At 38.8% G+C, this 24,972-nt stretch overlaps 1 protein-coding gene across 1 annotated transcript; it reads left to right on the top strand.

The window, feature by feature from the left end:
* Positions 1-6,571: 6,571 nt before the first annotated feature.
* Positions 6,572-15,912, top strand: LOC122671080 (ATP-dependent Clp protease ATP-binding subunit ClpA homolog CD4B, chloroplastic). The gene is made up of 9 exons (XM_043868176.1): positions 6,572-6,897; positions 7,374-7,489; positions 7,585-7,707; positions 7,808-7,993; positions 8,625-8,840; positions 10,328-10,545; positions 13,979-14,054; positions 14,123-14,212; positions 14,489-15,912. The coding sequence occupies exons 1-9, from the start codon at positions 6,603-6,605 to the stop codon at positions 15,656-15,658; spliced, it is 2,490 nt and encodes an 829-aa protein (XP_043724111.1). The 5' UTR covers positions 6,572-6,602; the 3' UTR covers positions 15,659-15,912.
* The last annotated feature ends 9,060 nt before the right edge of the window (positions 15,913-24,972 follow it).

Genomic DNA, 24,972 nt, shown 5'->3' with positions numbered 1-24,972 from the left:
ACCTTATATAAACATCTTTCTCTTCTTTTTTTTTTTTTTTTTCCGGTAATAACATCTTTCTCTTCCTTTCCTTGTTAAATAGGAACCCATTATATTAAAAATAATATAACAGTCTCTCACTAGTGGACTCCTCCCCTGCCTAACCATTTCAAGCTAAACAGTGATGCTTTTGGGCTTGGAAATACCAAAGGAAGTTTAGGAGTGATTATCTGTAAGCATAGAGGCAATCCCATCCTTGCAAAGTCAAAGCCAACACATCTTGCCTCCAGCTTAATTTGTGAAGCTTTAGCAGTTTGCAATGGTATGTTGGAAGGAATTTCTGAGGATCCAAAGGAGGTTTAGGAGTGATTATCCGTAAGCAGAGAGGCAATCCCATCCTTGCAAAGTCAAGCCAACACATGTTGCCTTCAGCTTAATTTGTGAAGCTTTAGCAGTTCGCAATGGTATGTTGGAAGGAATTTCTGAGGATTTGGAGCACATCATCATTGAATCGAACAACGAGGAGCTCATCTCATACCTCTCATCCTCAATCATTGCTCCCGCCACCATCGTGCAGGCATTTATTTCAGATATTTTACATATTTTCATATATTATTAATCTTGTCAATTCGTCAACATCTTTAGAGAATCTATAGGAAATTATATGTCATAATATTGAGAGATCAAACATAAATGAGTAAAAAGTTATTTTTACGTAAGAGCTTTCAAACAATTACTTGCACTGCCTCTTTCGGGAACCTATAACAAACATTATGTTAGAAAATTGGCGAGCTAAGTCGTGTCACTTGACACTGTCCTTAAGATTGTAGACGTCCCCTATGGTACAACCGGGAATATTGTGAATCAACCTCCAAGATAAAATAACCTATTGGTTCCCCTAGTAATCGTGCACTTGACTATTAGACCCCTTCGAGTACTACAGGGTTGTGTTCAAATTAAAAAGGAAAATACTTATAATAGTATCAATCACTTTCAAAACTCGACAAAACAATAAAAATAAAGGGGAATTCATCTCAAAAGAGACTTGATTAATCTTAAGAGGGATAAATTAATCTCAAGGGGACTTGATCAATATATATATATATATATATATATATATATATATATATATATATATATATAAAGAGAGAGAGAGAGAGAGAGAGAGAGAGAGAGAGAGACTTAATTCATCGATACTCCTTAAAAAGGATAAGCCCTTCCCCCCTATTTATATTGGTAGGAATATGCATTGAGAAGGAGGAACAAAGAGAAGTCTTTAAGCTAAAGAATTAAGATGAGAATTAAGAAGATGGATTTAATAATCCAATAACAAAATAGAGTTATTCTTTTTCTCAAGAAACTTCAAGGGGAGGCTACGTAGCAACTTAAGAATCAACATGAAGATACATAAATATCTCCAAAAAGAACTAAAAAGATGAGTAAAACAATAAGCAAGAGTTATAAAACTTCTTTTGTATTTAAACAAATACTTAAAGCTATTTTGAATCTTAAATTGTTTTAAAAACTTATTTAAAACCAATAGAATCCAATTATGTAGCAAATACTCTAACAAGGAAGACCCGGTTGCTTACGTGTACAATCATCTAGCCAAACTCCACTCCATGGCTGTTGGAGTTTTGTAATTGAGCAACTATGTTACCAACATGTTTTAATGAATAGTCTATATTTTTTCAAAAAATAAAAGGATGAATCTAAGTTAATTGAAAGTCTCGTTTAATGCAATTAGTAAGGCCTCAGTTGGATGTATTAAGATCGTGCGATCAAATATTGTCTTCACTAGAAGAGGTTTGGGGACACTATAGGTAATAGGATTGGGGTTAAAATATATGGGCAAAAGTTTCTTCATACACTAGTACCATCTTTGTCTGTCTCTCTCCTCCTCACATGAAATGCCTTTCCATGTACAAAACCGTTCCATTGAGCCTCATCGGTGCGCTCCTCTATGCCATTTGCATATAAAACCTTCTTCCAAATTTAATATATCATGTTATATATATATAAATCTAAGGTATAGATATAGTTAGCATGGAATTAAACATTAGTATCGGATCAGTGAGGATGTTGAGAAGGATATGTGATAAGACCACGAGAGAGAGTAATGAATGATTGTGTTAAAACCAAACTGGGAGTTGTACCAATCCAAGAGAAGCTCCGTGAGAGCCGCTTGAGGTGGTATGGTCATGTACAACAGAGACCATTGGATGCACCGGTACGGAAGAGTGACCAGATTCAGTTTGACGGAGCTAAAAGAGATAGGGGTATGCCTAAATTGACTATTGGAGAAGTGGTAAGAAAGGATATGCATGTGGTAGGGCTCGATCCTAGTATGACTGCAGATAGAGTTGTTTGGAGGACAAAGACCCGTGTAGCTGACCCCTTGTTGGGAAATGTTCCTAAGATGCTGCTTTGACTACTGCTTGGACTTCTTCGATCCTTTACTTATTGTCTTTTTTTTTTTCTGTTACTCCTCTTATTTCTTTTTACTTCTCTTATTTCTATTATTATCATAGCCTCTATCGGATCTATGTAGTCGACCCCATTTAGTTGGAATAAGGTTATGATTTGTTGTTGTTGTTTATCAGTCATATTGGTGAAACAGTTATTTTTTAAGGCAAATCTGTCTAAGAAATGGTTTTTTTTTTTATTATTGAAATTGAGAGTAAAAGCTTTTGATACAACTCGATACATATCGGTATTGGTATTGGCCAAGATAGGTATGGATCCCAATGCCATTAGTGGTGTCAAAAGGTGACCCACATCAATAGGTCCAACCTAAACCGACATGTTGAAACCTAAGACTAACACAACCAATTACTAAACGTGTCGGGCTCAAGCATGAAAAATTAATAATCGAGCAGTCCTTGTGCAAGTTAGTGTCCTGACGGTCACCCGATCGAGACAAACCGAATATTGTGATCAATTGAAAATCGATCATTTAAAGTCCGATGTGCCTGCTTAAGTCCATTTAGCCCGATTATAACCTGCGTAAAGACTGTTTATTGGCCAATTAAGTAGTTAGCCATTTAAACCTGATTATGGACCGGTAAAAAGCATGTACATGCCCTAACCTACGACCGTTTACCTTAGAATCGGTGCGAGACCTTAAATTGGTGAGGGCCAATTAGGCCCGACCAAAACTGACTGGCACGACCGATTGACACCCCGACGACATTAATAACCACAGTGGTTGGTGTCAGAATTATTTGTCAGTATTTTCATGTCTTGACTGCCAAGTGTTGGTCCGAGATATAGAGAGGATAAGATTTTTATCCTTCTAGTGGTCATGCCACTACAGAGCCTAGATAATTTAGTGAGTTATGTAGAGGAGAGCTTAAACTAGGCCCATCGAAAATTCGGATTGAACACTCATTTGATGAAATGAAAAGAAATCTTGTAGGTCTTTAATATAAAGTGGGAGCCTTTGGCCGATCCAAGGTTTGCCCGAGTGGTTCACTATTCCTTTGGGAGAACTGCATCAAGAGCTTGATCGGTGGTTCAAATCTTCTTAGTGGCATCAAGTTTACATTTAACAGAAAGTAAAAAAGAAGTGGGACTCTTTGCGTTTTTCCGACGTGGCGTGAGTAGATTAAATTTATGGTTCTGATTATATATAAGCCTGATTTGAGGAGGGAATTTTTTTGGGGGGGGGGGTGGATTGAAAAAAAAAATAAAGAAGAAAGAAAATAGAAAAAAGGAAAAAATAAAGAAAGAAAGAAGAACAGGAAGAACCTCTTTATCCTCTCCGGGTACTTCTAAAACTGCGCCACTTCGTCCACTAACCCGGTCTGCCTTACTTCTTCTGTGTCCATTTCTCTTGTTCTCTAAATTTTATAGAGAGGAATAGAAGAGGTAGAATTCTCTCTAATCTTCTTCTGAGAGGTTTCATTTTCCTGCATCTTCGAGGAGTTTGGTTTAGGGCTTTGGAGGTTCGTTGTAACCTCTATGTTTTATCTCTTCAATGCTTTATTTCTTGGGTTTTGTCAATGTATAATATTAGTAGTTTTCATGATTATCTTCGAGTGTGGCTCGAATTATGTATTCTGAGCATATTATGCATTTTATATTTTGTGCTCCAGCCAAGTGATGCAATGTATAGGTCCGAAGAATTTCCTCTCAATCTTCTTACATGGAAAGGTTCTGGATTTATCCAGCCTATTGAGTAAAAATGTTGTTTGTGTGAAAGTGATACTTGCTTTTTTTTAAATTTGATCCATATCTTAAGTTGTACACGAGGACTTCTACTTTTGGTTGCATCTAACCTGGTTCTTCTGCTATTATTCTCGAGTTTCAATCCGTCACTGATGCAGTTAGCCGTAGGTTTAAATTGAGATAATAATGAAATTTCTTTTCTGTTATCTTTGTTTTGTTATAGTCGTGTCAATCAGCAAGCTTAGAGTCCAAAACTTGTTTCAATTTTTTTGAGTCCAAGATAGAGTTAAAACTGTATTTCAGTTTTAGGTTTGGATTAGGAGTTCTTTTTATTTGATTCCATATGGTAACATGTAACCCAACGATTGAGATTACAGATTATTTTGAATGAATGCTAGTTTGGGTTGAAACCAATTGCCGTTGTAGCTATTCCTTTTAATTCCTGCTGTGCACCATCCGACAGATCTGAGAAAGTAAGATGGAGCGGACTGAGAATTTGGGGGAAGGATCCTCTGCTCTAGGCGATCTGACCCCTAAGATTTCGTCCCCTACTACCCTTCTTGGTGTAAGATTGAAACCAGAAACCAGAGCTGGTTTCCCTGTCTCAGTCCAGCACTGTTTCAGCAACATCTTAGTCGAGTAACACTTATAGTTTGGGGCTGTGCTTGAATGATCTTAATTGGCACGAAGTCTTACCTGAAATTTCAGGTTGAAAGGGGTTCTGTCCACTGAAATCTCCCATTTGAAGCAGGTCTAGTCCACCGCACATCTTGAGGTTGAAGACAACCTCATATATTGAGTTTTACCATAATTTGTATTTCTGTTTTCCAAAGTACCCTTCCCTTCCTCTTTATTTCCCCGTTGCCCATACTTTACACATCCTTCCAAGTTTACCCCTAGTCTATAAATTAAAACCCTTTAGTGTCCTTTCTTCTTTATTATTTTTGCAGAATTGCCACAAGTTATATTTGACTTTTAATTGTTTGAGTGGGCTCACAAGCGATCTGAACCTGTTTTGCAGTACCTCAGATCTGCATAAGTTGTCTCCAGGGTTCCATTCAGAAATCTCTTGGCTGTTGGAGTCCTGCTGTTATTGGTTCCTTTGACGGAACATTATAATCTCCTTACATGTGTTCAGTGTCTCTGATTTTTTGATCCAACAGTCTTTTCGAATTCTGTAGGAAAACATGTGGTATTTGGCACGTGCTTCCCGTAATGATGAGGCTTTCTGGTTCTACATTGTTAAGCCTTCTGTGTCTTATATGTTGGTGCTGGTTGAACATGTCATATATAAATCTGATTCCAATTTATTTATCTTCTGTTTGTATTTTCTTTAAAATTATGATTGTTCTCTTCATGAGTTCGCTGATGGCTTTCTGCATTTCTCAGTTGTCATATGTCAAATTCTGATTCACTGTACCACTCGCTTCTTATTCATTTGTTTAAAATTTATGAAGTTCGTTTCATTTTTTTTTTTTGGTTTCCATCTTCTTTAGAAGCTTGTTTTATAGTCATATTTTAAATGCAATTGCTGTTAGGTCAAGTTTTTTTAACCTCACTGGGACCTTGTCTCCTCATGGCTCTTATGCCTCAAAAAATGCAAATTTGTTCGTCATATTAGGGACATGATACAAAGCTAGAACCAATAGAATTATTAACTCGTGATGTAGTGCTTTCAAGGTTGTTTATGCTTTCTTGTTTTTCTATAGCCTAGTGTTGTTTGTTGATGTCTGAACGTTGATTTAATGCTATACATTAATTTCTTCTAAAACTTGGGGTTGACAACTAATGAAATAGTTTTTCCATGATCTTTTTGATATGTCAATGACATAGCGATATAAATCTGCTTGTACTTCTTGTTTTGCCAAGACTATGTATTCCTCATTGAGGAAATGCTTGTGTGCACTTCTATACACAAGTTCCTTCACATGGAGGAAGAGAAACCCAAAAGAGATTTTCGTCCTATAGAAACTCAATATTGTTGTTGCATCTTCCTTCCTGTTATATTATAGTAATTAGAGTGGAAAACTTTAGATTATACTGACTTTTTGAACAAAATAGTCTATTTGATACTTTCTTTTTATGTTTACTGTTTACTTAAATTATTGTCATTGTGGATGTTCTTATGTGCAGATAGTGCTAGATTATACAGATTGTAGGGTGGTTTCTTGTCGGTGGAAGTTATGGCTAGGGCTATAGTTCAGTCGACAAATTTCCCTACTGCGGTTTTCGAAGAGAGTAATGGCCAACTTCGAGGTTCTCGGAAGACCAAAAAGAGTGTAAAAATGATGTGTAATGTGCTAGCCCCTTCTAGTAGGCTACTGAGTTTCTCAGGCTTGAGAGGATCCAATGCTTTATACAACATAGGAAGATCTGACTCTAATTTTTATTCCAAGATCACTGCTGCTCTCTATGTTTCACAAGGGAAGGCTAGCCGAGGAGTAGCTGTAGCAATGTTTGAGCGCTTCACAGAAAAGGCTATTAAAGTTATTATGCTTGCTCAAGAGGAAGCAAGGCGGCTGGGACACAATTTTGTTGGGACTGAGCAAATTCTGTTGGGTCTTATTGGTGAAGGGACTGGTATTGCTGCAAAGGTTCTGAAATCCATGGGCATCAATTTGAAGGATGCCCGTGTGGAAGTGGAAAAGATTATTGGTAGGGGCAGTGGATTTGTTGCCGTGGAGATACCCTTTACTCCTCGTGCAAAACGTGTATTAGAACTTTCCTTGGAGGAAGCCCGGCAGCTTGGTACCTTTTTGAACTTCATTATTAAAAAATTCCATTACTGTAACTTATCTTTGTGTGTCGTTTACCATTTCCTGTCCAATTTATGATCTGTTAGAAACTTTTGAATGAGCCCATAATTGTCATGTCTAATTGGGGACGACTCATTCCCTTGCTTCCCTATTCATCAGGGGTTTCTGTGATCCATATCTTATTGATTTTTTCCCCTTTCTTCCTCATGTTGGAAGATACATTTTTCACCAGTAATGAGATCATCTTGAAGGAGGAAAAATAACTTGTTTTTGAAATCATTAACTAGCATATGGCATAGAATTTCCTGTATTTACAGGGCTTTAACTATAGTTTGCAATAATAAGGTCATCATGTTTGCATGAGGCCTTTTGTATAGGAGAACCTTGCTCTCTATAGGTTTTCTCTTTATTGTTATAAATTTCTAAGTGAGAACCCTAATGGTATTATCTTAATGTTAAATGTCTCAGGTCATAATTATATTGGATCAGAGCACTTGCTTTTGGGATTGCTTCGTGAGAGTGAAGGTGTTGCTGGTCGTGTGCTCGAGAACCTAGGTGCAGATCCAAGTAACATTCGTACCCAGGCAAGCAAAATAGCCTTTTACCTTCTGAATTTGGCTTGGGGTATCCATCTTCATCATCATCTTATTTTATCATTATCGGAATTTGGTGTTAGTAGGTTATCCGTATGGTTGGCGAGAGCACAGAAGCTGTTGTTGCTGGTGTTGGTGGTGGAAGCAGTGGTAATAAGATGCCAACACTTGAAGAGTATGGCACTAACTTGACAAAGCTGGCAGAGGAGGTGCACTTTGTTGTTTTTGTTTATGACATCCATTTATGTGTTTCATAATGGCCAACTATAAGCTAAATATATATTTTTTTAATTTTCCTAAATTTTGTAGGGTAAACTTGATCCGGTTGTTGGAAGGCAACAACAAATAGAACGTGTAACTCAAATTTTGGGTAGGCGTACAAAAAATAACCCGTGTCTTATAGGTGAACCTGGTGTTGGGAAAACAGCAATTGCAGAAGGGCTTGCTCAACGGATTGCTAATGGTGATGTTCCAGAAACAATTGAGGGAAAGAAGGTGAGGTTTGTAAGTTTATCTAGGTATTAAAAATTAGCTTGGATGGAATTGTATTTGCTGGCATTGGCATGGATACAAGCTGCCAAATGTTGTGAGTATTTAGATATAAAAAATTGTAATAGTTATAAAGCTACATAGGTAGGAGTACGCCACCATGAATTTGTAATTTTGTGGAACAATTTGGGAAGAAGTGTTAAAAATGCTATTTTTAGGAGTTTGATTCTGATTGAAAAGAAATTTATGGCATGATCGTCTTGAAAAGCGCAACCTCTTAATATATAGGTGATGCAACATGGATGTAATTTAGTGGTTCCAAATCAGTAAATTGTTCCTACAACCTGTTATGTTCAAACTAATCATATCTAATGTTTAAGAAGTCGGCAAGTCACTACCCCTCTGCAATTTATAATGAGGTAGGGAGCTCAAACTTATCTATTGATGGTTCCTCATCTTGAGGGGTATAAGCAACGTACTAGCTGTATTTCTGTTTTATCTTTCGCTCTGATATGAAATGGCTAGAGAAATAGATGACCACATATAGATGGTTATGGTTGTTTTGCTTCCAATAAGCTGGACATGCTTCGTCTACATTCGTAAGTTTATTATGCAAAGTTTTGTTTGTGCCATTCAGGTGATTACCCTGGATATGGGCCTTCTTGTTGCTGGTACTAAATACCGTGGAGAGTTCGAGGAAAGGCTAAAGAAACTGATGGAAGAAATTAAACAAAGTGATGAGATTATACTCTTCATTGATGAAGTCCACACTTTAATTGGAGCAGGTGCCGCAGAGGGTGCAATTGATGCTGCAAACATCTTAAAACCAGCTCTTGCAAGAGGTGAACTGCAGGTAACTCCGTCATGCTGAAGCACTATCATCTGGTCCTTGAGACCAACTGTCAGTGGTTTAACGTAAGCCTTCTTCTGTGAGGGGTGAATTACTTGATCTGGAATCAAACCTTGAAGTTAGTTGTACTCTTATTGGAAATTGTTGTCGGCTCTTAATTGCAGGGCTCACCCAGTGAACCATATTTTCACTGAGTGCCCGTGGAGTCATTTGGGTAATCAATGGTTCATTTAGTTAAATTTAAGAATGCAAATGTCACTGGTTCCACAAACCTTGCTGGAATTGCATAAATGGTTCAAATGCAAAAGGTCAACGTATAGGTTAAAGCTTTTGTACTCTAGGGAACATCTGAAGGGAGCTGATATGGAAGCTAAGTTGTATGCTTCTTGTTGGTATGCTAGAAGTCAGATGATATATTTCTCTGCAGAATTATTAAACCTCATTCCTCTGCTGACCTCGTTCTTTCCTCAGCATTGGAATTACAAATTTCCCTGTAAGAGTGCCTTGCTTTCTTGACAAGTGATATTTTGTTCCATATGTTTGCTTCCACTTCATCAAGTATAGGGAAAAAATTTCCACCACGCCTGCTTCAGTTTCCTTTTCCATCATGCCCTCCATTTTTTTGGTCACATGGATCAAGGTTTCTTGCCTGTCAAGCCAATAGGTGAATGGCTGAAGGAAGGAGCACGTAAAGTCAACCATGCACCTATCATGTGATTTGGAAAGTTGACTGTTTCCCACTATGATGGACTTCTTCCTTTGGTTTTGAATATTTCTTGCTGATTTTATATTCTGTTCTCTTCTTGGGCTTTTCAAACTTATTTGACATTCAAACCTTGATAATAACCCATGGATGCTTCAGATTGGTCTTAGAATTTTACCATGAATAGATGATGGTGTGGACAACTATATCCGCCAAAATTGGGGCCCAACTGAGCTGCCATGTGGCCACAATCATGTGTGTGATGGAAACGGGAAATGGAAATGGACGTGGATGTGGATGTTACTTGATTACCCTTTTCCCCCTTAGTATAATAGTTAATTCTTTGATCTTTTCCTTATTCGGCAAGTCTGAGAGCTCTGCGTCAGACAGCTTGTTGTTGAGTTTTTTGCTACTGCAAATTCTTTTTTTGATTTATCATGTCCGTAGTTTATCGAATATTTATTTGAAGTTTATAAATATAAATATATATATATATATATATATATATATATATATATATATATATATATAGAGAGAGAGAGAGAGAGAGAGAGAGAGAGAGAGAGATGATATACTCCTTTACTATAAAGGACTGTCTTTTGCAATGCATCTAATTAGTCCTGTTCTTGTATTGTTATTTTAACAACTCATTGACGCTAATGAGCTTATCTCCCTAGAGACTATTATCATCTGATTCCAGATTAGAATGGTCAGTTTGGTTTGTTCTCAACTATATTAAACAAATCAGAATGGACAGGATACTTATAATCTATTTCAATTGATGCAGTGCATTGGTGCGACAACATTAGATGAATACAGGAAGCATATTGAGAAAGACCCGGCTTTGGAAAGAAGATTCCAGCCAGTAAAAGTGCCAGAGCCATCTGTTGATGAAACCATACAGATACTGAAAGGTCTTCGAGAGCGTTATGAAATTCACCACAAGCTACGTTACACAGATGAATCCCTAGTTGCTGCTGCACAACTGTCATATCAGTACATCAGGTGTGTTTTTTTATGTGTTCATTTCATCCATCTCAAGCAGTAGACTCATAGTGGCTTTGTGGCTGGTATTCAGTAATTAATTGAAGGAGCCTTTTTAACTTAGTGGTAGAGTAACCCTGCTTCAGTCTTAACCTTCATTTTTGAGTGGTTAATTGAGATTTTGTTGAGAGTTATAATAAACTGCCCACTAATTAATAACGTATTCTAATAATATACTACTAATAAGTTTCCTACTACAGGCTACACAATTGAGCCTAAGAGTCAAACTTTTGCTACATTACCAAGTCCCAAGAAGTTGAACAAGAACTCTGATGTAAATCGGCTGTCTAAAACCAGCCACTGGTGTAGGGATTCTTCCCTACACCAGCAGTAGTGTAGATGTAGGAATTCCCCTACACCAGCACTAAATCGTGGGATTAGGTTTAGAGTTTATTTAATCTTTACTTAGTCTTTCACTTGAGTTCTATTTGGAGTTTTAATCCTAATTGGGAATTAGCTTTGAATCCTAGTTGGGAATCCTAGTTCTACTTTTGAGTCCTAGTTTGAGTTTGATTTTAGTTTCTATGTTCAGCCATTGTGGCTATAAATATAGTTGTAATTGCTCAGTTGAGCCCACGATTAATGAATACAAAGTTTGCTTATAACATTATGGAATCCTGAGATATCTATGCTATTCCTATCCCCTTTCTATCGAATTCTTCAACAAGCCCCAGTTCTGCACTAACCGATCTCTTGAAGAATCATTCTAGTTGCTGGAAATTATCTGCAAGGTTCAAGAATGCTTTCAACAGATCTGATACATAGTTTCAGTCATTTAAGAAGGCCATTTGATCATTGTTTGGAGAAGGATCAGTCCACAGCATTGTTTGAATTCTGGGTTTTCTCCATTGAAGCTCGATCTGCTTGTTCTTCAAGCTATTGCTGCTGCAACTTCTGATTTCTATCTTCAAGTTATTGGATCTTATTTGGAGCACAGCCTGCATTCTTCATCTTCTCTTTTATTCGAAATCTGATCTCTGATTGGTGACTGGTTTGTCTGAAATGCTAAGTTTCTATTTTCATTCTTCTACTTTCTAATTCTGTGATTCCACCATAATACATCAGACCCTCTGAACCAGCTCAAACTTGGATCGAATACTCCTCACTTCCATTGGGAAACTCGATTCTGGTTGTAGCCCTAACAGTCCACCCTAAACCCTAGATTCTCTCACTTCCCTCTTTTCAAAAACTCAAAACCCTAACTCTAACTTGCCGCCAATTTAATTCAAGACACATTCCCCCCATTAAAATTTAACATAACCTTCACTGATAGACTCCCCTACATCAACATAGCCTAACCCTACCATCAAACCCTAGGTTCCATCAAACCTTAACCCTAATTGGACCAAAAATTCCAATTTCAGCCTACCCGATTAACCAGTTCATAGCAGATCCTGGTTATTGGCTCCTAGTTGGATTATCTAACAATCTAGGACTACATTAAACTCCCAGAACAAAGAGATAGTACACCAAATTGTTCTCAATGTCCACTGTGAGTATCCCTATATACCTTCATATTTTCAAGCAAGAAAAAAACTAGGGTGTACCCAGTGCACAAGGCTCCTGCTACTGCAGGGTCCGGGGAGGTGCATATGTACGCAACCTTGCCCCCACTTTTTTGGCAGAGAGGTGGTTTGCAAAGAAAACGGGTTGCATGGAAACTGAAGGTCGTATAGCATTTTCATCATTCATGACAATGACGAAGAAAGCCAGTGGTATTGCAAGCTAAGATTGCTAGACTCCAAAAATGTTTGGAGGATGTTACTGAGAATTATTCGATTATCTATGGGTAGTCATCTATTGTATGATTTTATAGAACATATAGAGACCTGCAATATTTTGGAATAAAAGGGGAGTAAACTTTATAGAACGGGTTAGACTGGCTCCAGAATTTTCAAGTGCAAAACTAGTCTGAAATAGGGGAGTAAACTTTATCGAACGGGTTAGACTGGCTCCAGAATTTTCAAGTGCAAAACTAGTCTGGGCAGATGATTGTCAGATTATCTGTGTTCAGTGTGAGAGTACCAGTGTTCAAAATTAGCCTAAGGAATTGCTCAGAATATAGAATAAAATTTTCAAATGTTTGCGCAGGGAAATGATGCCTAGACTAGAATGCAAATGAGAACCATTCATGCTCATCACTCCCATCACGCTTTCCTCATCCCCATCAATCCCCTCATATCCCTCTACTTTGGGTCTGTTGTCAATTGGCAAAATGTCGCTCCAGCTCCATGATATCATGTTTTTGTGAATATGAAATTTGTTTAGAATGTGTTTTTTGAAATTAATTGGAAATAGTTTATCTGGTGATTAAAGGCATCATACATGATGATATTATTTGCTTGTCGTTACATACGACACAAATCTATTTCAAAAAAAGAAAAAAAAAGAAGAGGGAAAACAGAAAGAGAGAGAGAGAAGAAAGAAGAGGGAAGAAAAGGAAGCAAAAAGAAAATGAAAAACTAGTCTAGGCTATTGCTATTTTAATTTTTTTTATAACAAATCTTGAATTTGATAAACTAAGGTCGGGTAATTATTCTTATTGAATATGACTCTTAGATCTGAGATCAAATTTGGTCCATATTTCACCATCATATCGGGATGTGTTCCTTCAATCTCTTAAGCGAGCCCATCACCTGCAGGACTATCTAATCAGCCTGCACTAAAAAATGTCTTTTGGGAGGAGTGGTGAGAAAAGACATGCATGAATTAGGGTTCACTACAAGTTACGGCTCTGAAAAGAGTTGAGTGGTCAGTGGTGAAGCAGTCCATTGTAGTTGACCCCATTTTGCTGGAATAAAGATTGAGTTGAGTTATGACCAGGATTGTCACACTAGTTAAGAGTTCCTACATTTTGAGCACAACTGGTGAAGTTTGTCCCGGTTTCTGTAGCCAATGGTAGGAAGTGAGAGGGGTCCAACAATTTTTTCTTTTGATAAATATTAGTTTTATTTCATCACAGGGGAGTGCTTCACCTTTATTTGGCCAAAACTCAAAGATAGCATGCTCTGATGTATGAACACACTAATAGATCTGTCATACCAGAGAAAACCTTGTAAATTTCTCATCATCTCTTTCTCTCTGGGGTTTGGGCCAATACATTTATGCTTTGGAGGGTTTGTTCTTTCATGGTTTTGAGTCCTTTTTAACTGGGACACCTTGTGATTTCATTTGTTATCCTTGTCTCCTCAGTCCTCTGCTTACCTTTAGATTAGTTGCTATGTCTTGAAATTTGTGTATTCAACGCAAAACTGAGGTGCCTGCTATCATGCTATGATGCTGTTGTACCATATAGTCACCTCATTTTATGAACTTGTGTTGTTAGAGTGAAATTGTTTTTTTTTTTTTTTAATCCCTTTCCATGTTCTGATATGATTTTTTTCTCGTTCTTAAGTGACCGCTTCCTGCCTGATAAAGCAATTGATTTAATTGATGAGGCTGGTTCTCGGGTGCGGCTTCGTCATGCACAGGTATGTGTTCACGGCATGATCTTACCGAAACCTTTGTTGGTAGTTTTGTGAATACTTTGTCCGTTCAGGTACCTGAGGAAGCTAGGGAGCTTGAAAAAGAACTAAGGCAGATTACTAAGGAGAAAAATGAATCTGTTCGCAGCCAAGACTTTGAAAAGGTACTACTATATTTTGTTTTTCTATTTTCGGTTATATATTTGTTTTTCAGTGGGGAAAAGTTTCTTGTTATACTGTATCTTGAACATATGGAAATTACTAGTGAAAACGGGGAAAGAAAATTTTAATACTTTGCAAGATTTTTTTTTAATTTTTTATTCAAACCTACCTGCTTTGCACTTTTCTGTGTTCAGAACTCATTGGATAATTTCCTAGCTCCAGTTTTTGGGCTTACCTAAAATTTGTATTAGTAGGCTAACCATTTTGAACTTTGACAGGCTGGAGAGTTGCGGGATCGAGAAATGGACCTCAAAACCCAGATTGCGAATATTATAGACAAAGGTAAGGAGATAAGCAAGGCAGAGAGTGAGGCTGGTGATGTGGGTCCTATTGTGACAGAGGTGGATATTCAGCATATTGTCTCATCTTGGACTGGGATCCCTGTTGAAAAGGTTTCGAGTGATGAGTCTGACCGCCTTCTAAAGATGGAAGAGACACTTCACAAGCGGGTTATTGGTCAGGATGAAGCTGTCAAAGCTATCAGTCGTGCCATCCGCCGTGCTCGTGTGGGGCTTAAAAATCCCAACCGCCCTATTGCTAGCTTCATATTCTCTGGCCCGACTGGTGTAGGGAAATCCGAATTGGCAAAGGCTTTGGCTTCCTACTACTTTGGCTCTGAGGAGGCCATGATTCGGTTGGATATGAGTGAATTTATGGAGAGACACACAGTTTCCAAGCTCATTGGGTCACCCCCTGGCTACGTTGGGTACACTGAAGGTGGGCAGTTGACTGAAGCTGTTCGCCGCCGCCCCTACACAGTGGTCCTCTTTGATGAGATAGAGAAGGCGCACCCTGATGTTTTCAACATGATGCTTCAGATTTTGGAAGATGGAAGGCTGACGGACAGCAAGGGCCGGACCGTGGATTTTAAGAACACACTCTTAATAATGACATCCAATGTGGGAAGTAGTGTAATTGAGAAGGGAGGTCGGCGGATTGGATTTGATCTTGACTATGATGAGAAGGATAGCAGCTATAATCGGATAAAGAGTCTAGTGACAGAGGAGCTCAAGCAGTACTTCAGACCAGAGTTCCTGAACCGGTTGGATGAGATGATTGTTTTCCGGCAGCTCACAAAATTGGAGGTGAAGGAGATCTCAGACATAATGTTAAAGGAAGTCTTTGACCGGCTGAAGGTCAAGGACATAGAGCTTCAGGTGACAGAGAGGTTTAGGGACAGAGTGGTTGAGGAAGGTTACAACCCAAGTTATGGTGCAAGGCCATTGAGAAGAGCAATAATGAGACTTTTGGAGGATAGCATGGCAGAGAAGATGCTTGCAGGAGAGATCAAGGAGGGAAACTCGGTTATTGTAGATGTCGATTCCGACGGGAATGTGACTGTGCTAAATGGAAGCAGCGGTGCTCCTGAACCTGCAATTCCGTTGTAACCTGCAAACAGTGATCTCCCAGCAGTATGTGGCTTATATCTTTATTTATATTTTCTTTGGTCGAAAGACTTTTACATTGGTGGTCAAATGAAAGTAGATTGGTGGATGCCCAAATTGTAAGGTTGTATGTATCACACCATGCAGTGGCCTTTTTTTTTTTCATAGGCATTGGTAAAAGGATGTACTTCGATTCAAACTGTTGCTTAGTCAGGGATGAAGAGGACACAAATCAGTGACGAATTTGGGATTTGGTTTTTAATGTTCTCAACTTGAGCTTTAAATTTTTCAAAGTTTATTCTCTGGAAGGGGTCCCTGGAAGGAGGACCTTAGTGTTGTAAGTTCTGAAACAACTCTAATCCTCTGTTGATAGGATTCACAGGAAGGGAATCATATCCTCTGTGGTGCTTTTTACATACTCTTGAGATAACTGGTTAATGAACCTACAAGGGGACATTTTTTTACATACTTGTGTCGTTCTTATGACCTATGAGACTTTTCCCTTTCCCCGAGGTTCTTTCTCCCATATTGTACTTCATTTATAGAAGAGATTTTTGAGTATGTGCCAACGATGTGTTTCACCTGCTCAGGGGTCTCTAATGGGGAGTTGGAAAAGGACATTCTGGATATTCTGAATGAACTGGTAGGTAATGGTTGAGACTTCAATCAGCTCAATCCTCCAATTTTTTCAAGTTCTGTGATCTCTTATTGCTGGTTAGTGGAAATTGCTTCTTTGTGGTTTCTCTCACCAGTTTCTCTCTGCTGACCTCAAGAAGACTAGTTTGGCACTTCAGTCTGGAGCATTAGTTCTTGAACAGATGATCGTCCACCACATTACATTACAACTCCTCATAAAAAGCTTTGAAGATGGACAGCAATTTGAAGCGGTCAGTGCATCACATTCAATGGTTGGCATTACTGTGGCTTTCTTCTTGTTGCTGTTGGCTCTTCTTCCAAACGTACTATAGACATCCAAGAATCACAAGGTCAGCACCTTAAGCAAGAGCAGGTAAGAGTAAGGACAGTCTTACTTATTCAACTTATAAATTCTGTGGATTGGATCTAAAGGTCTGCTATTTACACTGGTGGGATCAGGTAGATCATGACATTGCAGAACTTGGAGATGGATAAATTGATTAGTGTGAATGTGATGCTACCTTTTGGATGGCAACAGGAAGGAAAATTTTTTTTGTGAAGTTCTAGAATGCGTTTTTGTGGACAACAAAATCTTACTGCTTAGTTGGTTCTCCGAACACTTGCCTTTCCCAACCTCATGAAACCCACCTTTATATTCCTTCCTAGATTTGTTCTAAATTAGATTCAATTAGTTCTAATTTCTGGAAAGGTGTGGATTCTGATTCTCATAAGTGGAGCCCTATAGGAGGATGGGATAGAATATGTCGTCCTAAGTCCTTAGGGGGGTGGGGGTGGGGGTGGGGGTGGGGGGTTGGGGGGGGGGGGGAGGGGAAAGGTTTTTTTGTTTAAACTAGCTTGAAGACTTTTGACCCAACCTGATCAACTATGGGCAAGGATTCTCAACGGGAAGTATTTTCCAAATTCTAGCATTTTACATCGTTCTGTTATAACGTCTAAGGGTTCAGTTATATGGAGAGGGATTGCAAAGGTTGTTCCATGTCTTCAATAACACAAACATGCAGGAAGGTAGGGGAAGGAGATGGTGTTTCTATTTGGTTTGAGCCATGGATACCTTTTCTTGGTAACTTTATTAGATCCCAATTTCTAGCATATGGAAATTGAGATGAGATGATGGAATCCTGTTCTACACTTCCTCTTTAAAACCCTGAAAATCCAGCTCAGGTATTACAGTTTTAAATTCTGCACTGATATACTTTATTTCCTAAAAATAGGGCTGATGCTATGATCAAGATTCCATTGTGTGCGTACCCTTTGAATGATTTCTGGTTTTGTCCGTTGAGTAGATCTGATGTTTTTTTTCTACTGAATTAGCTCTTAAATGGCTCTTACTAAGCGAGAATGGTACGAGTATTAGATTTGTTTCTCTTAAGGTTTGGAATTGTTTGTGGAATTTATGTATACATCTTTAGTTTCGCTTGTTTTTATGGAAGCTTTTAAGTGGTGCTCTCTGTGTCAAGAATAAAATTGCAGCTGTGCTACACCTCTTATGGATTGAGATGGTTTTTTCTTCTAAGGTTCTCTGTATGAATTTGTTGTTCGTCTTTTATCCTCAGTCTATACGTATCTAAATTGGAATGCCATTGTATCATCTTTATCTTAGCTATAGCCTTTTAACACCTATGGATTTGTCGCAACCCTATTGTGTTTTAGTAGTCGAATGTTAATCCTGAAACGTTAATAAGAGTGATTAATAAATGGACCTATGATCTTCACCTCCTGTCTCTTACCTGTATTCCTTCACCGACTGATCAATGCAATGTTGTTTTAGCCTATGATGAGTACTGAGTGTAATGTAGTCCTAGATAGGTAGGAGACCTACTAATGTAGTCCTAGATAGGTAGGAGGCCTACTAGGAGCCAAACAACAAGATCAAATAACAAAAGGGGTTGCTGGTTCGAATGGACAGCACTAGGATTTAGGTCAATTCCTAGGGTTAGGGTTGGATATTGGGAAAGGGGTTTATAGGGTATTAATGGGCAGGTCTAGGGGGTCAATATGGTATAAAAATAATAGGATTTGGGAAGGTTTTAAAATTCTGCAGTTCTGGACAGAATTGTGTTGCAGGTTTTGGGTTTTAATGGAGTGAAGGAATGGAGGGGATAAAGTGGGAGTTTGGGGCTGAAACTTGGATCGAGTGTCAACAATGATGTAAGGGATGTATGTTGAAAGTTTGGTTTGAAACTGATGGACAGATTTGGAGTTATGGAGGTTTCCTAGTAGAAGTAGGAGAGAGGGGTAAAACTGTAATTTCAGACAATCGGCTGGGTGGATGGTGCTGAAATTTGAATCGAGTCTCTCTTAGGGTTTGAGAAAGACTTGATCAAATTTTTAACAGATTCTAATGGTTAGATTTGGCTGGGCAGAATTCTCACGAAAATCACCTTGTATGTGACCTTCTAGAAGGAAGAAGAATAGTTGCAGAATTTCTTACTTGTTACAGGTCTTCAATGGCAACAACTTTGAAGATGAACAATGGGGTCTCCCGATCTTCACAATGCAAGGAGTCGATTGGAGATCCACCAATCCCTTCAACCTTGATATTACTCACAAGGCTCACTCACGATGGAGCTAAGGCAGCAAGCATAAAGCTAATTTTTATTAATCAAATTCGTATACAATGCTGGCCTCCCTTACAAACTTATATAGAAGACTCAAAAATAGACTTAGACACTAAAAAGGAATGGCCTAACCTTATCCCTAATCTATTAGGCAACTTAAACTGACTAGAAAACTCAAATAGACTCAAAATAGAGTCCTAATGACTTAAAACAACTTAAACTACTTAAAATAAAGAAGATTCCCTAGTAGCCAATAGGATATAAGAACCTCTTAGCCAATAGGATCACTTCACTTAAATTAGACCAATTGAACCAATTGGATGCAACCAATTTAAACCGGCTCAATTAAAAACACACAATAAAAACTAAGTATTGGGCTAATCCCGTATGCAACCTATGTACCCCTATTTTAGGCCCAGAAAAGTGGCCTATTACATTAGAAACCCATGGGATCAAAGGCCCAACATGTATGTAACCCAACGCTAGACTTATTTCTAATGAAACAAGCCCTATTTGGTGATGAATCTGCATCACCTACTAGGAGCCAGATAACAGAATAAATAGCAAAAGGAGCTGTTGGTTCACATGGACAGCCTAGGTTTTAGGTTAATTCTAGGGTTTAGGATGGGAATTTGGGAATGGGTCTTTTGTGGTTTTAATATGCAGGTTTAGGGGATTATTTTGGTATAAAGAAAATTAGGTTTGGTTAGGTTTTAAAATTATGCAGATTTAGGGTTAGGGTTTCGGGTTTTAGAGTTAAAGGAAACTAACAAAACTAGGGTTTCAAGTGGGCTGTAAGAGCTGGGTTTGGGATCGAAGGTAGGGGATTGTGAGAGGAGGGTTCGACCAGGATATGGTCCAATTCTGATGGTCAGAATGGGTTGTGGGCAATTTAGGGCTTATGGGTATGGAGAAGAAGGATTTAGGGTTTTGGGGGATGAATATGGGCAGCAACTGGGATCGAGTGTAAACAATGGTGAAGGGGGGGTTGTGATTAAAGTTTGGATGATTTCTTATGGGTAAACAGATCTGGACAGAACTGAGATCCTCCTAGGGTTTATGCAATTAAAACAGACAATTAAATGATCGAATGGGGAATGAAAGGAAAGATAAAAACAGAAAATTAAGATTCAAACTCACACTGGAATCCACCGGCAGTAGCTTGAATATTTGAAGGATGAAACCACCTTCGAAGAGAGATCCTCCCAGCCGTCACGGCGTAAAGAGTCGCAGGAATCCACCCACCTTTCCACCTTGAAATCCACAAGGATGCATACACTCACAAGGGAGCAAGGAACAGTAGCAAGCAACCACGATATCTGTCTTTTTTTAAATTCAAAATTCTGTGGGGGAGCCCTCAACGATCTACTTTATTTATAATAAAAGCCTAAGCCAAATCCTAGTACAAATTAATGTCTCTTCCTTCTAAAATCTTGGAAGGGAGAGTTCTAAACTAACTTAATTAAATTAAAACAGTAAATTGACTAAGATACCCCTACTAACTTAAAAATAAAAGACTCTAACTTAAACAATTAATTTAAAAGAAGATTCCATATTAGCCAATAGGATATAAGAACCTATTAACCAATAGGAACACTTCACTTAATTTAGACTCATTGAACCCATTGGATGCAATCAATTCTAAACCGGTTCAATCTAAAACAGAAAAATAAACTAAGTATGGAAAAATGTAAATCCTAACCTACGGCTTCCTATTCAAACCCTAAATTCAAGGTCTCTTCTTCTTCTTCTTCCTTCTTGGAGCTACATCAACTCTCCCTGTCTTGAAATCATTCATCTCCGATGAATGGCTGGAGATCACCAAATGGTCTTCCAAATCAGGATCAAGTTTCTTCAGCTTATCTTCAACGGATGGTTCAAGCTTGTATGCGGACAACAACTCTTTGACGGATGAAGAAGGCTAGAATGTTGGTTGGGCAGCAACCTCTTAAGGTACCATATGAACACCTCGTGAATCATCATCATCAAAATAATCAACATCATCATCAGGAGGGAGTGCATGAATATGAATGTCGGCTTGGTCTTCATCTTCACCTTGAACTTCTTCTTTTTCAGCCACGTTGAAAGGCTTCTTCTTATGTGGGCAGTCCCTAGCAATGTGTCCCTTGTCTTAACAGTAAAAACAAGTGAAGGGGTCATTTCGGCCCATAGGAGCCTTGCCCTTATCGTCCACACGTGGGGGAACAGCAGGGCGAGAGATGTTGCCTATGGAGGAACCTTGTTTTGAGGTGCTATTGTTGATGTAGGCCGGCTTGGAGGTAGACCACGGCTGTTTACTTGAAGCTAATAACTCCTCTGCTTTCAAGGCCTTCTCAAAACAATTTCGAACGTCTGCAACGTCAACTACGCCAATTGTCCTGTTGATCTCACTTGACAGACCCAACCTGAACCTGGAAAGCATTTGGATGCCCTCCTACCTAATGCCAGTGCGAGAAGAAAGAGCATCGAATTGCCTCATGTACTCAGTTACAATCATGGTTCCTTGGTGTAGGGAGTTGAATTTATCCTGCAACTGAGACCTGAAGTGCCTTGGTAAGTATTGCTTGCTCAAGTCATATTTCATGTCTTCCCAAGTGCGGGGTGCAGTCCCATTAAAGTCCATCTCTCTTTCAGCAGTTCTCCACCACTCACGTGCAGGTCTGACAAGTTTAGCACGGACTAACTTCATTTTCCCTTCTTCAGATAAATTATACCAATCGAAATAATCTTCTATTGCAGCAAGCCAATCATAAAATACCTGGGGGTCAGAGTTACCATCGAATTCTTTCAGCTCAAGCTTCACCTTTTGGTTGCCTGTATGGCGTCGATTAGTACCCTGGTCTCCAGTGAAGTAGGACCTCATATACTCCTCAAAAGTAGGCTGCCGAACTCTGTCTCTATCCCGGTCTTCTCTATCTCTGTCTCTGTAGCCTCGGTGGTGATCTATGTGTTCCCGAGAAGGTTCACAGGTATATCTAGGTCTGTCCTGACGATCTCTGTAATGATCTCTATCATCCCTGTTATCTCGGTCAGCTCTGAATCTGTCCCTGAGACCTATGTGTCTATCTCTGTAACCCCTGTAGTCATCTCTGGGGCTCTCATCTCTGTCAGGCAGTCTCTGCACCACTGAATGGAGTTGGTACCTGTCTTCTTCTATGTGTACATTGTTGTCCCCATTAAGTGTAGGTTGTCTATGCTCAATTACTTGCAGCCTCTCAGCCATAACTGTCTGTTCAGCTCTAAAGTCCTCAAACAAGGTCTTCTGTCGCGATAAATTTACAAAAGCTCGAACATTGTTGCCATAGGGTCGAGTGGTTGTGGCAGACCGGATTGCCATGTTCATCCATGGCTTTGATACCAAATAATGTAGTCCTAGATAGGTAGGAGACCTACTAGGAGCCAGATAATAGAATAAATAGCAAAAAGGGTTGCTGGTTCACATGGACAACCTAGGTTTTAGGTTAATTCTAGGGTTTAGGATGGGAATTTGGGAATGGGTCTTATATGGTTTTAATATGCAGGTTTAGGGGATTATTTTGGTATAAAGAAAATTAGATTTGGTTAGGTTTTAAAATTCTACAGATTTAGGGTTAGGGTTCCGGGTTTTAGGGTTAAGGGAAACTAACAAAACTAGGGTTTCAAGTGGGCTGTAAGAGCTGGGTTTGGGATCGAAGGTAGGGAACTATGAGAGGCGGGTTCCACCAGGATATGGTCCAATTCTGATGGTCAGAATGGGCTGTGGGCAATTTAGGGCTTATGGGGCTCTTATGGAGAAGAAGGATTTAGGGTTTTGGGGGATGAATATGGGCAGCAATTGGGATCGAGTCTAAACAATGGTGAGGGGGGGGGGGCTGTGATCAAAGTTTGGATGATTTCTTATGGGTAAACAGATCTGGATAGAACTGAGATCCTCCTAGGGTTTATGCAATTAAAATAGACAATTAAAGGATCGAATGGGGAATGAAAGGAAAGATAAAAATAGAAAATTAAGATTCAAATTCACACTGGAATCCACCGGCAATAGCTTGAATGTTTGAATGATGAAACCACCTTCGAAGAGAAATCCTCCCAGCCGTCACGGCGTAAAGAGTCGCAGGAATCCACCCACCCTTCCACCTTGAAATCCACAAAGATGCATACACTCACAAGGGAGCAAGGAACATCAGCAAGCAGCCACGATATCTGTCTTTTTTTAAATTCAAAATTCTATGGGGGAGCCTTCCACTATCTACTTTATTTATAATAAAGGCTTAAGCCAAATCCTAGTACAAATTAATGTCTCTTCCTTCTAAAATCGTGGAAGGGAGAGTTCTAAACTAACTTAATTAAATTAAAACAGTAAATTGACTAGGATACCCCTACTAACTTAAAAATAAAAGACTCTAACTTAAACAACTAATTTAAAAGAAGATTCCATATTAGCCAATAGGATATAAGAACCTATTAACCAAGAGGAACACTTCACTTAAATTAGACCCATTGAACCCATTGGATGCAACCAATTCTAACCCGGTTCAATCTAAAACAGAAAAATAAACGAAGTATGGAAAAATATAAATCCTAACCTACGGCTCCCTATTCAAACCCTAAGTTCAGGGCCTTTTCTTCTTCTTCTTCCTTCTTGGAGCTGCATCAGAGTGGGGATTCTGGTATTGTTATTTGTGATGGTAGTAGCTATGAGTCCAATGGTGGAGGCAGCTATATTACTATGCCAATCACAGTTTGTAGTGGCTATAAATTCTGGTTTTGTAGGGAACTCTCAAGAATAAGAGCTTCGGAGACTATACCAGGGGTTGCAGGGAACGCAGGAGCAAGGCTGGGTGCATGACTGCATGTAGAAGTTTGGACAAATCTTGAAGAATAGATTACCTAATGCAGGGAACAAGTAAAGGGTGGTCTTGGGACAACTTCTCTTTACTTTATGACATTTCTACGGAATGAAGAACTTTGATTCTTATGTGTAATTACTTGATTTTATCATATCCCAGAATTCAAAATCGACTAGGAATGCATTCCAAGAATGCATACCAAACACAGCCTAAAAAGGACAGACATATGGTATCTATCATCCATAAATAGGCTTCAAAAGCGAGGACTGAGAGGATCTCAGCCTCTGTGAAGGGTGGTTTTTAAACTTTTTGTTTAATTAACTAGTTGTTTCTTAGCTTAAAAAAAATAGGGGGGTTTGGTCATTTCATAAGGGGCCTGCCTGTAAAATGACTCAAACACCCCTGTTTTTGTTGTGCTGGATCCTCCCGCTCCCGCCACGGTTGGAGGAGAGCTGAATTCGACTTTATTATGGTTTGGGAGGGGGGGATTTCATTTATTTTAAATAAAAACAAGTTTAACAAATGATATGAAACACATGAAAAAATAAAAACGTTTAACAAAAAATACAACATATTTAAAATAATAAAAAAAAGGAAAGTTTTTAAAAAGGAGTTTTAAACACATTTTTGCTAATTAGGCTCCGGACTCCTGTAGTTGATTTTTTTTAAAAAAAAAAAAGATTATTCTCGTAACTTTAAATTGCTAATACGAGAAAGATGAAGCCAAGAAGAAGCCATATTTAGAGAGAGAGAGAGAGAGAGAGAGAGAGGGGTGCCGTGTCTAATGGAATAATAAATTTGACCGAGGGAAGGAAGGAAACCCAAGTTTCTCGTGAATCCTCAGTTATTCAAAACCGCACCTACATGATCTAAATGCCCAATCAAACAAATTTTCTTTCCAACTAATTTTCCCTTTCCAGCAGGATTTCCTCTTCGACCTTCTTACTTATTACCAGCTTCCACCTGTCACTCTTCCAAGTAACTTCTTCTTCTGGTTCTTCTTCAGTTTGAACAAGCGAAGGCAAAGAACCACGGTAATTCAGAGCCGCCTTTGTGCGTTAAAAACTCTACCGCCGACACTGTTTGTCAAAACGACGTCGCGTGAGCTATTGAACTCATCTTCCTAAATTTCTGGTTCCTTCCTGTCTTTCTTAACTTATGACGATTCTTTTTCGTCAATCCAGCAATATCAGTAGTACTCCCCTCTGTTTTTTCTGTCACTTCTCTCTTTAGTGTCTTTTATGTTAAGAAAACAACGCTCAGCATGGTGATT

This window comes from Telopea speciosissima, chromosome 8, assembly GCF_018873765.1.
Source record: "Telopea speciosissima isolate NSW1024214 ecotype Mountain lineage chromosome 8, Tspe_v1, whole genome shotgun sequence".
Classification (NCBI taxonomy): Eukaryota; Viridiplantae; Streptophyta; class Magnoliopsida; order Proteales; family Proteaceae; genus Telopea; species Telopea speciosissima.
The sequence above is the reverse complement of the archived record's forward strand: the minus strand, read 5'-3'. Positions and strand labels throughout refer to the sequence as shown.

What these genes read in the sequence shown, in the direction of transcription:
- LOC122671080 (XM_043868176.1), top strand. Translation starts at nt 6,603, where the DNA reads ATGTTTGAGCGCTTCACAGAAAAGGCTATTAAAGTTATTATGCTTGCT. An exon ending in TGACAAAGCTGGCAGAGGAG is followed by an intron (nt 7,708 to 7,807) that starts GTGCACTTTGTT and finishes TAAATTTTGTAG; the next exon opens with GGTAAACTTGATCCGGTTGT. An exon ending in TTGCAAGAGGTGAACTGCAG is followed by an intron (nt 8,841 to 10,327) that starts GTAACTCCGTCA and finishes CAATTGATGCAG; the next exon opens with TGCATTGGTGCGACAACATT.